The following is a 16,105-nucleotide window of genomic DNA, read 5'->3' as shown; positions in this document are numbered from 1 at the left end:
ATGCACTCATCCAGAGAAACTTAAAAAAGTGCTTTGTCATTTACTCATAGAATATATCCTAGCTAGTACAGTAGGTTAGAGTTCAAGATACCAATGAACTAGAATACTGTAGAAATACAGGGATCAATCCTGATGCCTAGAAGTGTAAAACACATATAAGCTCTATAACAGACAACAACCAGTGACAAGAAACAATAAGTACTAGAGTTTGTTAGTCAACAACAGAGCAGTCAACATCAGTGCAATAAACAATACCCTACTAGTACAAGTTTCAGTTACTTTATATAGGAGCAGGGTCAGTGGTCATCATAGGAGCAGGGTCAGTGGTCATATTTGTCTATCTAATGATATATTTCATATATTATATTATATATAATATATATATTATATATTTTAATCAGGCAGCAAACCCAATCTCCCTAGCCCTACTGCTAAACCCAATCTTCCTCAACTATAGTTCAACCCTAGGTAGCTAATTAAATGCAGTTTAGTCCTTCATCATATGCAAAATGCACAGTCCTATTATTTCACATAAGTTTCATGGAGCATAGACAGACGTCTCTGGAGTATTTCTGGGAAGTGTTATTGGACAGTGAATACTGGGGTCTGTGGGGTCACTGACATACATACTGATATTAGCATCAGTGTAATGTGCACAGTCCTCTGTGTCCTTAAAATGCTTATGGAGCTGAAAATATTCACATTGTTCTAAATAAAGAGACAATTTGTTTAATTTCTTACAATGTGAAGCTATCAGCAGAGAAAGAATGTGTGTGTGTGTGTGTGTGTGTGTGTGTGTGTGTGTGTGTGTGTGTGTGTGTGTGTGTGTGTGTGTGTGTGTTGTGGTGGTCAGAGGTCACTCAACAGCTTTTACTGTGGCATTAGTAATACTTTGGGTACAAGAGACTTATAGTGTTACTGAAAGAGGCCTGTGCTCTGAGACACTGTGCTCTCTTCTACGGGATTATCTCTATCAAAGATTACACTCTTCCATAACCAGGGCACAACCAGATGGCCTTGTAGTGCAGGCCAAATAATCTAGAGCTATATAAATCTACAGCTATATAAGACAAATAATCTAGAGCCATATAAAACAAATAATATTTAGCTATATAAATCTAGAGTAATTTAACCTAAATCATCTAGAACTATATAAATATAGAGCTATATAAAACAATAATCTAGAGCTATATAAACATAGAGCTATATAAAACAAATAACCTAGCACTATATAAATCTAGAGCCACATAAACTATATTATAAAGGTCTAGACTGTCTGCCCATTCAGTGAGTTCACATACAGTAGAATGATACCATGGGTCTCAGTGTTTAGCACACATGTTGAATACTCGATTAGTGTGTTCAACATGATCACCAAAGGTTTTTGGTTTTTTTTCCCCATTTGACCTGCTTTATTATTAACTTGCATGTCAACAATGATCTTTTTACTTAAATGATTTTAAAAACACACATGCACACAAACACACAAATGTGAGACTCAAAAAGTGCATGTAGATACAGGGCTGTTTCACCGAAGGGGCCATCTGAATGGCAAGGAACACTCACTCAATCACGTCCTCCAGACGGCCCTACTGCTCTGCATGCCGCAGACTAATGAGGAGGACGGAAGAAACAGCAATGCCTAACATCAGGGGTGAAGCTGCAGATACAGTATGGAGAGTGTTCGAGCCAAGCTGCACACTCATAGATTAGAAATGTCAATAGACTTTATTTTTAGCAGGAGAGAAGTGCTGCCTCATACAGCCAGGGTTCAATAGCAGGGAGGCTGCATCACATTGATCAAAGCCAGCACTTTAAAATTAAACATAACTGCTGGATTTATTAAAATGGCTAGTGAGCAGAGCTGGTGGCCTTGCAGTGCAGAGGAACAGAAATCTACAGCTAGATAAGCCAAATAAGATATATGATAAAGGTCTAGACTCTAGAGTTACGTAAGCTATATAATAGAAACCTCGGCTTCTATATGCTGTATAACAGAAATACAGAGATCTATAAATCTGAAGGAAAAAAATAAAATAAATATAAATATAAATATAAATATAAATAAATATATATATATATATATATATATATATATATATATATATATATATATATATATATATATATATATATATATAAAGAAATGTAGATTTACATAAGCTATATAATAGAAATATATATATTTCACATATAGAGAATATCTATATTTCTCTATGCACCCGTTTTCTTTTCCTCAGTTTGGACAGAGCACTCTCCACCATTTCACTGCGAGTTATACTGTGTATGACTATGTATGTGACGAATAAACCAAACTTGAAACTTGAAACTTGAAGTTGTAACTGGGAAATTTTATTTTTCAGATATTTAAGTGGACTTATTTTTACACAATTTACATTAAAATCACACGCATAAATGTTCTGTGTGTTGAATGGTCTTGGGTTCTTTTTTCTGACTTGCGCTAGAGCAGGTTAATGTAGTTTTAAGATGTAAAACCTCTAAGTCAAATAGTTTGGCTTGGCTCAGGTAATTTTCAAGTTACACAAGATACACAGTCAAATATGTAGAAAATAACTGCAACACATGAAGTACAAATAAATATGCAAAATAAATAAAAAATAAAATAAAACAAACAAAAAGGACCATAGGTGATGTATATGAAATATAGTAGATTTCTTAGGGAATACAAATGTTAAGGTCAGTTACTGAACTTAATTAAAAGATTTTATTTCCCCTAACATGATTTCAAATTTTGCCATGAGTTTCAAAGGAAATGGCGTCAGGCACGTCTTGACGTCATCTCCAGGGTGCCTAGCAGCGGCATTACAAGGTCGCCTAGCTCGTACGCTAACTGCTCTCACGCGCTGAAGATGTTGTCTGTTGTGGCTCGTGCTGGAACGGTTTCCCCGTATCTGCGAGCCGCGTGCTTGGCCGTAGCGGGGCCGCTGAGCGCGGTCAGTCCTGCGGCGGTCGTGAAGAAGGACACAGTGCTGCTAGACGCCAATAAACCGTTGCTCTGTGGTCATTGCGCCAGGACAGGGCCTACAGTTTCCTCCCGCTTAAATGGTGAGTCGAGCGTCCCGGTCTCGTCCTGAAGGCCTACAGTTGTAGTCAAGGACACGCTGTGTCCGCAGGAGACCGTACAGAGTAGACTGTATTATTATTGGTTCAAAAACATGTATTTTAAAGACCTTTACTGAGCAAGTTAAGTGGCGTAGGCTTCGAGGTTATTCAGTTACAACTCAAGGGCGTCTGTTAGCATGCTAACAATCGTTTTATAAAAACATTAAGTTAGCATAACGTATCTAGCCTAGCCCTGTCAATGTTAACAGCAACACTGATGCTGAAGAATGATGTGATTTAGTTCAAATAAACTCCTTGATTGAAGCGTAAACTAAACTAGTTAGATTTTCTGTTTTGCTTACTTGCTAGTTCTAGCGAATAGTGTCCCCAATGCTAGCTAGCTCGATAGTTAGCTAATGAAATCTATGCGCTAATAGTTTTTGTTTTAACCGGTAAACGAACTGGCACAAACTGTTGCATTATGCACACGATTCTCTTGTATCTTGTTGAAACTCGGTGGATAGATGACTAGTTACATTTGCTTTTACCTTTGGATTTCTGTATACAGGATTTGTAAAATAATTGTAGGTAGGGTATTGTCACAGCTTTGTATTTCCTTTTTAGCCGTAGCAGGAGTTCGTTTTGCCCACACGGACATCAGAGTCCCTGATTTCTCTGTTTACCGTCGACCCGAGGTGATGGACCCAAAGAAGTCAGCACAGGACAGCGGCGATGCCCGGAAGGTCTTCTCCTATCTGATGACGGGCTCCACAGCTGTATTGGGCGTGTACGCAGCCAAGACGGTCGTCACACAGTTCATCTCTTCCATGAGTGCTTCAGCGGACGTGCTGGCCCTGTCCAAGATTGAGATCAAGCTCAGCGTCATCCCAGAAGGCAAGAACATGACCTTCAAATGGCGAGGGAAGCCCCTGTTTGTCCGCCACCGCACAGAGAAGGAGATTGCTACCGAAGCCAGCGTTAATCTGTCAGAGCTCCGGGACCCCCAACATGACAAAGATCGTGTGACTAATCCCAAATGGGTTATTGTCATTGGTGTGTGCACTCATCTGGGCTGTGTGCCGATTGCTAATGCTGGGGAATATGGTGGCTATTACTGTCCCTGCCACGGCTCACACTATGATGCATCGGGTCGCATCAGAAAGGGCCCTGCTCCTCTCAATCTGGAGGTGCCCTATTATGAGTTCCCCGATGATGAAACGGTGATTGTTGGTTAAAGAACTTCAGTTTATTTTCAGCATACTCCACATTGTATTTGCTGGCCTTCTGTTTGTCATGCGATGCATTGTTGATGGTTGGTGGTTAGCACAGGATGAAATGTAAGTAAAAAATGTATATTTTATTCGATGGCATGTCTCGCAAAGTTCTTCTTTTACCTCATTAATCTGTCTCTGAAATACCAAGGGTTTTAAATTGTAAGGGTGTGATTATTTGGGGGACAGTCATGTTGTAAAGACTTGTAGAGAGAGATTCTGTTCAATCCAGGACTGGTGTAACCTGAGTGTAGAATACCTGCAGGACAGACTTCAGTCAGTTTTCATTGGGTACAAGACAAATCCAAATAAATAATTATATCTGGAATCTGGCTTTTGGACTGTTATTTGTTGGAAACAGCTGGAGTTAGTTATTCACAAGAACTTTGACCAACATTTTGCTTAAATTATTTTATCTCATCTGTCTGAAGTAGCAGTTGAAGATGTTTACATGAAAAAATGTGCCATGTTGCTCTGATTTGTATCTAAAGCAACTTTAAGGGTGTGTGTGTGTGTGTGTGTGTGTGTGCGTTTGCGTTCGTTCGTTCGTTCTTGAGCACATGCATTATTGCTGAATTTGGCACCACTGATATAATCTGGTTATGCAATGGTTCTGTCCATGGGCACAAAACTACCCTTTGGTTTTGGATCAGAGATTACAGTCGTGTGTTTAGTGTGAGCGTTGTTACAACAGCGGCACTGAACTGAGATGCTTTTACTCACACTCTAGTGCATGTGTAGAGTGAAGTATTTTAATGGAAGATGGCACATGCTGATTTGCTATTTTACAGAACTGGAACAGCAGATGTAATAATTTGTAGTGCTGCTGTGAAGGAACACTTGTAGCATTTTTTATTCTCTCAGGCTTAATAATTTTCTAAAAATCTTGTTCATCATAATCTTTCCAAAAATATTTTCTTAGATTTATTAGTAGATTGATGGCTTTGGACTGATGATAAAGCTCATGCACATCCCTTGACCCTACTGCAAACCTCAGCTCCACATAACTCATGCATAACCCTTGACCCTAATGCAAACCTCTGCTACCCAGCAGGTTTATCCAACACATGATCAGGTTGATGTAGCATCTGAATTTCAGGGAAGGTTCGGTTCCACCTAATCTCTGCAGAACTCTACAGTTTCAGGATCTGTGCACTCTGGCGTAGACACTATACCTCTGACAATGTCATTGTTAGGTTGAGCTGCTGAAACAGCTCTCTGTGTCCTTTCATTTTAAATGATGTTCTCTTATTTTGAGTATTTAACATGTGGCTTCACTCTTAGTCGCAATGAACTTGGCTGTGAATTTTGTCAATCAGGACTAATCAGTATTCTTTGCACTTTACAGTTTTTGTTTTTGTTATAGCTGTTTGATAACAGCTGCACCAAATGTCATTGCACTTACAAGCATGAAGATGGACCATCAAAGTATTAGTGTAATCTACAAGTACACCAAAACCAGCACCTTATTATATCACTATAACCACATACATTAAGCAAGTTTATGTAATCTCCATCCACAAATAGTCTCAAGAAGAGGAATGTTCTTTTGCATTTTGTTTAAACAAACAAGCTTAAATCCCTGATTAACCTGCATGACAGTAAAACAGAAGGTAACAGACAGTGCTCATGGTTGTAGGTTAAAGAGCTCTCAGCTCCTGTAGTGGTAGTGTTCCTGAGGTGAAAAAGGGTGGCATTATCAAAATTCAATAGATTTAATTATATTATACAATGCTAGATAGAGGATTTACAAGTTGACTTGCAGCAATGATAAGATCATGGTTTATAATACTGTCCTGAACATAATGTTTTCCCAATGGCTTTTGATGAAGTCAAATGCAGTGGCTATGTACAAAACCTGATTTGATTAAAAGCCTTTGAGAAAACTGACCTTAAGATATAAGTTCAAAAAAATGTTTTGTTTTTTTTTCCGTTTCAAGTTCAAAGCGTCAATATACAAAGCCAAGACTGCGAATATGCTGGCAGTTCTTTTCCATGTAGCTGTTTTAGCTGTAGCCTCTCTCAACACTGCTGTTCATGCCTCGGTCCCAGTAGGCAGATTAATGGCTGATCACCTCGTCTTGCACCACTGAATAACAACAATCTACGAATAAAATTACATGATCTCCTTTCGTCTCTGTCTGGGAAACAATGTAATGCACAAGTGCGGTGACGGTTTTGTCTATCCGTGTACTGTGCATTCACAGCGAATGAGTTAGACATATGATATAAATTGCGGGTCACTGATTTGCTGAGACCTCCAGCCAAGCACAGCTTGTTTATACAGCCAGATAAAATGTCCTCGCTGAATCCCCCTCCACCCCCGATTTTAATCGTGACATTTTTATATAGAAAAGTGCTGTAATACCAGCTCTGACTGGGTTCACTGGCTGTACTACCAGCTCAGACTGGGTATACTGGTGAACTCAATATGTTTGTTTTTTCCCTGGCTTGTTTAACATTTTCATATGGTTAGTGTTAGGTTAGGTTAGGGTTAGGATTAGGTTAGCATTAGGGTTAGGTTGGGTTAAGGTTAGGTTAGCATTAGGGTTAGGGTTAGGATTCATACAGTTGCAGTGTTGCAAGAAGTGTCCCCCTTGTGGGTCCTGTGCAGTTCCGTGCATGAATTGTTTCTAATTAAATGGCTTGTTTGTTAGGGTCTAGGGTTTCATTTTTATTGATTTTATTAAAAACATTTTTTTAATTTTATTTTATTAAAATGTTTCATTTTTATTGATCTCATTCTTATACTGAGGGATTAGGGTTAGTAATGGTTAGTAATGACTGCTGTTCTTTATAATCATTAATATGGCTCTGATAGTACTGTAGTGCTTAGGGCATTTTAATATGTTTAACACACTTGTTTCTCAACTGTGTTAAACTGTCCTCATGCTGCTGGACTAGGGTTAGGGTTTATGGTTAGGGTTTAGGGTTCCTGCTATATCTCATGCCTCTGGTGCTCTGCTGCAGTGCGTCCTGATGCCCTTCAGTGATGACATCATCACTCTGACATCAGTGAGGGGCTTCACCACATGGTTTTGGAAAGTCTTCCTTCACAAAAGGTACACCACGGTTCCTCAAGTGCCTCTTCAGGAGCCTCTACCAGTTACATTCTACTGGACATATTCTGGTTAGATGCCAAATGTACAACCAGTGTGTCCAGAATACTTTCCCAGGCCTAAAGTGTCTTTTACAACCTCACAGGTAAATTCAGCCTGAATACCCAAAGAACGATTTAAAGATCGTTCTACTAAGGTAGATGATGGCTTTCATGAAGATAGTCAAGGGTTTTTGTGCTAGAATAAAACTGGGGAATACAAAATGTAAATAAACAGGTAGCATGTCAACCCCCCAGACTGCTGCTCTCATGCAAATCTTGAAGTGAACTGATCCTGTCGGACTTCAGAAGAAATGTTTGTTCACATGGGACATATACGACTTATGTCAGAAGAAGATAACTCCTCAGTGAAAGTGTACAAAAGGTCGAAAACAATTAGCCACAAAATTTCTGGTTTGCTTTTCCTTCATCAGAGGTGTCAACCTACATATTAATACCCCATTTATCTCTGGGGTGATCAGATTACCATGAAAGATTTATTTCATTCTGTGATTCATTTGAACTTGTTTTGCATAATTTAGCATCGTAATCAAACTCTTTCTTTCTTTTTGACATGAGGTCTTTTTTCTCCACAAACATTAAATCTTTGTATTGTTGCAGCCTCTATTGACCTCAACATTGATCTTCAGTGAAGCAAATGAACTGTAATCACTTGTACCTGATTTTTCCATTTATTTTAGAAGAATGATATCAGTGCATGCTAGAACTGCACTTTAATATTAAACATATAATACATTTTAAATAAAATAAAATAATAAATTTTATATTATTAAATACACATAGTTCACAATCCCTATAATATTATACTATACATACTAAAGTAATTTTCTTGTATCTTGCTTTTGAAGTATTTTGCTTTAACGTGCCACACGTCCAAGTCTCTTGGTAACATCAGATCATGTGTGATACATATAAGTACATTTTTGCGTGTAATTTCATCTCAGGCCCTTGATGGGTTCATGACACCAGTCTCTAAGACCATGCACCCAGACAGACATCAGCAGGTGCACTGAACACTCTGGGAGCACTGAACAGTCTGGGAGCACTGAACACTCTGGCCTCTGTCGTCTCAAAGATACTACACTTTATTCCGATACTATTCTGACACCGAATTTGAAGTGATTCTTGTCTTTCACTCCATGTTAAGGAAAGGCCATGTTAAGGAAATTGCATTTTTAAAACTACACACATTAAATATTGTAAAACCCTTTGGTTGTTATGAGCTTAACTTTCTTACCTTAAATGTGGCCTGGCTTGGAAGTAGCTTCTTGGACAAAGAATAAAGCCATATTGTTTATTTTTAAGACTCTTTTAAACAATCATGGTGTGTGCATGTGTATTAAAGGCATGTAACGATTTGTAGAGGCCAGGTGCTGAGGAACACGGCGATGTGTGTCTTTGTACTGTTTTCTGATTGCTTTGTATGTAAGTGAATAGGTGGAGATGGAGGAATGGTATGAAAATTGTCAGGTCATTAGGGGAAATTGATCACTGCTTTTCATATCAGACTGCAGCTGGATCCTACTACACCAGCCCCCTCCTGTAACATCCAAAACACACACACACACACACACACATCCCTTCACATGCACACACCCCTTCACATGGTGCCAAGAATGGAACCAAAAACGACTCTTCACTTTGGAATTAAGTGTAGAACTGAGATAGATATGGAGGACTGGAGAATAATCACGCCTTTTCCTGTGGGTGCAGATACGCGTGTCTTTTCCTGTGGGTGCGCTCGGAGCTTTTGTGCTCTAACAAGCAGCCACTGATATGTGCTTAAGGCTGTATGACTCCTGTAAAGGGCTTCATTAAGCCCGTCAGTCAACAACAAACAGCACTGCGTCATCCTCTCCATGTTGAGCAGAGGAGGGAGTGACGCCCTGGGTCACCCTCAGGGCCGCACACCACTGAATGAGCAATCACTGCACAGAGCAGCTCCACTTTATACAAGTTTGTTCTCCTATTCATCTCTCTCTCTCTCTCTCTCTCTCTCTCTCTCTCTCTCTTTCTCTCTCTCTCCTCCATCTTCTGTGTTTATCTCCCACTGATGCAGTCTCACTTCTGCATGCCTCTTTTCTTTCCTTGTTCTAGTCCCATTGAGTCAGAACATCCTCTAATCTGGCTGTGTGGCTTCACCCTGTCATTTCAGTGTTATTTCATTTTTTTGCTCTCTTTATCTTCTGGGTTTTTTTCCCTCATCCCCTTCTTCCCTAGATCTCTGCATCCATGCAGGAAGAGGGCAGCATTTGCTCTGACTGATGGGGACATGACTCCCAGCAGGGCCCGTAATCTCATTTATATCAGAGTAATTAGCACTTCTTTGAACTCATAGCAGATAGCATATCCAATTAGTCGCCTCTCCCGTTCCTCAAACATCATATAATGTATTTCTGCCTGCAGAGTCATAAACAATAGACTCAGCACACAGTTTAAGTGGGAGGCATAACCCATGTAAGACAGGGCATAAGAAGCAATGGTCTGTCACACTTCATCACACCTTCAGTCTGCTGCTAAACACAGGCTAAACTCTGGCTGGAACCTGAGCTGCTGCGCTGATGTGTGTGCTTGTAATTTGTGTCCATCCTTCAGAATAATATTTACTGTGGCACATGAATTTCACACTTTATAGCAAGTTAAATGTTTGTTTTCTGAGGTATTTTTTATTTGGTTTATTGAGCTTCTAAAGGCTAAGCACCAGCTAATATGAATGTGTCAAACACATGAATACAGAGAAAGCTGAGTTTCTATTTTGTGATTATTGATAATTGGAAAATATTTTTACAAACTTAAGGAAAATGGCTTAAGAGAAATTGTAGTTTAGCCTACAGTTTAGAACTGTAGGTGATGCAAAAGTTGTGTTGTCTTGGGCTACCATGATTCACTGTACAATGGGACCCCCTGCACAAATAGCCCAAAGATCCCAAAATAAAAAAAAAAAGCACAAAGGTTTCACCTTTAAAAGGGCACATTTGGAATTTGGATTACTCCTTTATTTTAAATTCTCATTTCACACTTGAAGATTACCTGAAGAACTATGGGATGTGCAAAGCCACACTCACATGATGACTTGATCTTAAGTCTGCTGCTTTTCTAACAATATGGGCATGTAAAGAAAATAAAGAGATGTGTTCAAGAGCCTCTGTTGCTATCAGAAGATGGTCGTAAAGGGATGGACATGGTCATCAACAATACTCAGGTAGACTGGTGTTTAAACAATACACAGGTAGGCTGTGGTGTTGAAACAATACTCAGGTAGGCTGTGGTGTTTAAACAATGTTTGACTGGTATTTAGAGAACTGCTGCTCACTAGATGTTGTCTCTTTTTCAAACCATTCTCTGTAAAAACTAGAGATTTTGCATGAACATCCCAGTAGATCAGCAGTTTCTGAATTACTCAGACAAGCCCGTCTATCACCAACAACCACTCCATGTTCAAAGTCACTTAAATCACCTTTCTTGGTGCATTACGTATTTGCTGGGCCGTATGTTTTCTGATATTCCAGGATGACATCTGTCATTTCTTTTGTGTATTCTAAAAAATGGAGGAGAAGACTGAAAGCATGACTGGACAGTGATATACTGACAGTTAGCCTTGTGCGGCAATGGTTTCAATTCCTGATTCTTGTACATGTCAGTCGTTCAGTCATTCAATGACTTGTTAATTAAAAACAACAACAAATAGGTTATTGCAAATGAAACCTATGTTGTTAATTGCTCTGACTAATAGCCATTGAGCTGAAAAGTGACATTTGCCATATTTTCCAGTCTAACTAAAATACCACCCTGTTGGTTGAAGATTCACTTGGTTGTAGATCCATTTTTAAAGCCTTATTAGGAGAGATAGGGACAGCTAAATCACCCAAGCACCCTAGCAATGGCTCATAGTTACAAAGGCAAAGCAAGTTTATTTAGATTGCACCTTTCATACCCAACGACAATTCAAAGTGCTTACCAATAGATACTATGGGAGATGAAGCAGAGCTTATCAGCCCAATAATACATCAGTTTTTGTCTTTGGTGACCCTAGCTAGTCCAGGCTTGGGTGTCCTGTTCCAGCTCCTCCCAAGTTAAACAGGGCTTAGCTTTTCAGTACCTGGAATAGGTGTGAAGGGAATTGGAGCATATTTACTATATGTGGACTGGATTTGAGAAATTCCGCTATACACTGCATAATATATATGATATGCTTTACTGCACTGGTGTTCAAATCTGGACCTTGACTCGAGTCCAGGATTTTGTAATCCCTTGTAGTTGATTTTGTAATCCCTTGTAATTGATTAAATAATTAATGTAACTAGTTGGTCACTTTGTTGACATACCAGAGTCCTCGATAAAAGGAGGGTGAAAAATGTGGAGGTTTGAATACTTCTGTATTAATGAAGGTTTTAACTGAAATTCCACAGGGAGTCATAACTGCTGTATGATATGTTGCAGTGAATAATAACTGCTTTTTTCACAGCATTTAACCAGTGCAACTTATAATTATGACTGAAAACATCTTTAGTAATTGAAAGTTAATGATCTTCCTCAGGGGCCCCAACAGTGGAAGGACTTGAACTGGCAACCTTCTGATTATTAGAACAGTACCTTAACCATTGAGCCACTACTGCCTCATACCATTGCTTTATGATATGCCAGTTAGTCATAACTCACTGCTTCTATTGGCTGAAGAAGATAAGGTCTTTGGATTGTTGTAATATCACTCAAAGTGAGTCTAGTGTTTTTCTCCCATCAGTGGGGTAAATGCAATTATTGTGTTTTATTAATGATTACTGATAAATGGTGTTTATAAAAAATGGCAGATATTCTAAAAAATATAGGAATTTTCTAACTAAATGCACATATTTTTCTTCTTATAGTTAACCAGGTTTTAAAAATAGAAAGGCATTTGGAATTATAATGATCTGAAGGCAATAAATAAATAATTTCCCTTTAATGGTGTTGTACAGAAAAGACAACAATTTACCAAATTAAAAGCATATGTAATAAACACAAAATTAACATAGCTATTGCTACATAGCTTTTGTACATCTTGTTTTTTCCAAGACACACTGCAAGTACAATTAATGACGTAACACACCAGCCTATTACCACTGGGACAGGAGTATGGCCCTCATGTCCAGCAAGCCTGATATGGAGAGAAAACCACCTCCCTGTTCAGCACTCAGGAGGAAAAAAAGACAGAACGGCTGTTAAATGTCAGTGTTGGAGTCATGGGTGAGGAGAAGTGAATGAAACCTGGATGGGAGTGAACCCTGTGTCCTGGGTCGATAAAGGTCAGGAAGAGGGTCATCTGGATCTGCTCTGCTGCCCTGGATGCACTAAAGCCTGACATTCAGTTTTCTCTTGCAGAACTGCTGGCCAGACAGAGTTGCAGGGCAGAAAGAGTGACCTGATAGAGAGGCTCAGTGCCTGCATCTGCTGGGCACACAGAGCAACCTGATGTCACCATCAGCTTAAAACACAGCAGCGTGGACCAGGTCAAAGGGGACGAGGGTGAGATCACTGCAGGCTTCAGGCAGACAGATGAACAGATCCACAGCACTCACACATCACTCATTCACAGCATGAAACATTTCCACACGAATGACGACTGGAAGGGTCAGTCTGCTTTCAGCTTTGCTGTGAAACCAGCCAGGTTCATCACAGAAAAAAGAGCTTCTGTTCATGGCATCTGAGGCAAGCTGGAGTACAGACATGCAGCAGACCGTAGCCAAGACAACCAGACAGTACCGTCCTCCTGCCATCCTGGTAAACAGGTGGCTGAATGTTTTCATTCAGTCTGTCCTCACTGTCTCATTAATGAAAATCAGTACATGCTGATCAGAAAGAGGCTAACTACTCCTCTATTTCTTGAAGAAATATTCCCAGTTTTACCATTTGCAATAGCTTTTGAGTGAATGGGGTATCAGGGTGAGTGAGTAACCAGTCTGATTAGTTTGTCTGTTTTTGTCTTTTACATAGTGCCAGAAAAGGATCCAGATCAAGATGTGATGCATTATTTACAGAATATTGACATTATTTCCAAACTATCCACAGCACTTTGAGAGTAGGCAATGAAGTTACTGAAATGACTGCAGTGTGAGAGGATTTACCAGAAGACTTCACTTTTCCAACAGATTCATACTTAAATTTTGTTTAAAAAAAGTCTATAGTGTATTACAGCAGTCAAACTCATACCAGTAAAATGTAATGAAACACATTACACTGAGAGAGTAAGTGAGAAATAGATGTCCTTTTCCTTCCAGGGCTGCTCCCTCTAGCATTAGTGGGTGTTGGCCTTTAATGGAATGCTGTGGTGTCTTTTGCAAAACACGTATGATGTAGATAAATTCAAAAACTTTTTACCAGAAAATAATTTTGACTTTTTAGCAATGATGCAGACATTATTTTGCACTGGTCTGGTCATGTTATTAAAGAGTAACACTAACCTGTACACGTCACACAGAACCTCTACCAGTCTCCCCTTCAGTAGCTCACTCCTCAGAGTGATGGGAGATGAAGTCTACTATGTGAACTTGATTGGCTGCAAGGACAAGTACCAACGTATAACACTGCCATTATTGTCTTTCATCTTTTGCATCCACTGTAGTGCTCTTTGGTCAACTTTCTGCTATGTGGTGAATGGGTTGCAGGTCGTCTTCTTCCTCTTGAAGCAAGACTGCTCTTAATCCACTCCCAGGTGCAGCTGTCTGCACGAGGAAGGGCTTTTCTCAGTCTGGGCTGCACAGAACAGGCTCAGAACCGAGGTGGGCTTTCAGGTCTCGAAACGCTGCCTCACATTCATCTGTCCATCTCACTCTTTGGGGAAAACCCTTAATCTAAATCTGTTACTACAGCTGCTCTCCTAGAGAAGTTCAGAATGAACCTGCACTACCAACCGACCAGTCCCAAGAATGATCGTGCTCTCCTCTGGGTCATCCACTGCTTCCATTTTACTGACTTGTTGGCAGATGACTCCTCCCCCTAGGACTTAACCCATGAAAGAAAGTTTGCACTTTGCCAGGTGATACTTGGTTTGGTTAGCTGTCAACTGCGCATTTGCGATGCATTGCAGCACTGCTCCTACATGTTGTCATGCTCTGCCCAGGTCGTTCTGTACATCATCATCAATATATCCTCTGTGCCATTGAGGACCTTGTTCATTAGCCGCTGAAATGTCGCTGCCGCTCCATGAAGGCCGAAAGGGAAAATTGAGAAGTGGTATAGGCCACTTGGTGTGCAGAAAGCCTTCAATTCCTTCGCTGCTGGCATCAGAGGAACTTGCCAGTACCCCTTAAATAGGTCTAATGTCATCAAATACTTCGCCCTACCCACCTTTTCTATCAGCCCGTTCGCACTTGGCATTGGATATGGGTCAAAAGCTCATACTACAATTTTGAGAAATCTATGCAGAATCACAAACCTCCATCTTTTTTCAGGACCAGTACCACCGGACTACACCACTCACTCTGTCATGGCTCCATCACTCCTAGTTCAAGCATAATTTCCATCTTCTTCTTCTTCAGATCTGGCATCAGGTGTGCTGGCACTCTGCAGTTTGTCTGTCTGATGGGCACGTCCTTCAGAAGATGCATGTTGTTGTAATGTTGAACAGGAAGGAGGCGGACGCATGTGCAGAGAGGAGCGAGATTTATTATTGGCAAATCCAAAATCAGAGTCGTTTAGGCAGTCCAGGGTCATAGAGCCGACACGGAGAATACGGAGGCAAATGGGGAAGCAGGCTATAACTAAGGCTAGGAAACACGAAGGCTAAGATACACACAAAGGCACGGAATACAAAAAAACAACCATAACAAAACACATTCAGAAATTCAAACATTCAAAAATTCAAACAATGAACAGCCACGACCAAGGCACACAGCAGGGTTTAAATACATGAAGTAGAAACGAGGGACAGGTGTACGCAATCAAACAATGTGAGGACAAAACAAAACTATGGAACGGAACTAAACACAGGACAGGGAAAACACGGAACATGGAAAGGACTGATCGTGACAGTTGTGCTGCATGACAAGTCTTGCTTGGCTCTCCTCTGCAGAGATCTGATGGGATGAGTCTCTCCAGCTGTCTGCGCTGTTCTGGCTCTAGATGTGACAGGTCGAGTGATGTACTGTCCCCTCCTTTTGATGGAAAGTATTGCTCCCGTGACTCTTCCTCTTCTTCCACAGCTCTAATCCACATCTGTTCTGTGACATCCACTTTGGGCTCTTTCCATGCTCTAAGCATATGGAATATATGCTTGGCAGGTTCATATGACATGTGTCCAATCCATTGCAAGACCTTGTATGGTCTCTGCTTCTTTGCTAGGATGCTTGAGTATGATCTTGGCAGAACAACGAGGGCATTTTCTAATGGAATGATCTCTCTGTTCTTCACTGCTCTCTCCTACCCCTCCTTTTGATGCTTCTGGACTGTCTCCATGTTTTCATGGACCCTATCTGTCAGTGATGCCATTGTCTCCCTCATCTTAAAGACACAGGACAGGCTGTTGAGTTTTTGAACAGTGGACCCCTAACCTCTCTGCCATAGAGCAATTGGAATGGAGAGAATCCAGTGGATGTAAGCGAAGAGCAAATATGGGAGCGATATATCCCAGTCTGCATATGTGTCTGGCTTTCAATATCTACTGGAATCTTTCAACAAG

At 40.2% G+C, this 16,105-nt stretch overlaps 1 protein-coding gene across 1 annotated transcript; it reads left to right on the top strand.

Moving 5' to 3' along the window:
• The first annotated feature begins 2,815 nt into the window (after nucleotides 1–2,815).
• On the top strand, nucleotides 2,816–4,662 carry LOC113585433 (cytochrome b-c1 complex subunit Rieske, mitochondrial). The gene is made up of 2 exons (XM_027022916.2): nucleotides 2,816–3,066; nucleotides 3,688–4,662. The coding sequence occupies exons 1-2, from the start codon at nucleotides 2,871–2,873 to the stop codon at nucleotides 4,296–4,298; spliced, it is 807 nt and encodes a 268-aa protein (XP_026878717.2). The 5' UTR covers nucleotides 2,816–2,870; the 3' UTR covers nucleotides 4,299–4,662.
• Nucleotides 4,663–16,105: the final 11,443 nt, after the last annotated feature.

The sequence above is a fragment of the Electrophorus electricus genome, chromosome 21 (genome assembly GCF_013358815.1).
Source record: "Electrophorus electricus isolate fEleEle1 chromosome 21, fEleEle1.pri, whole genome shotgun sequence".
Lineage (NCBI taxonomy): Eukaryota > Metazoa > Chordata > Actinopteri > Gymnotiformes > Gymnotidae > Electrophorus > Electrophorus electricus.
The sequence above is the reverse complement of the archived record's forward strand: the minus strand, read 5'-3'. Positions and strand labels throughout refer to the sequence as shown.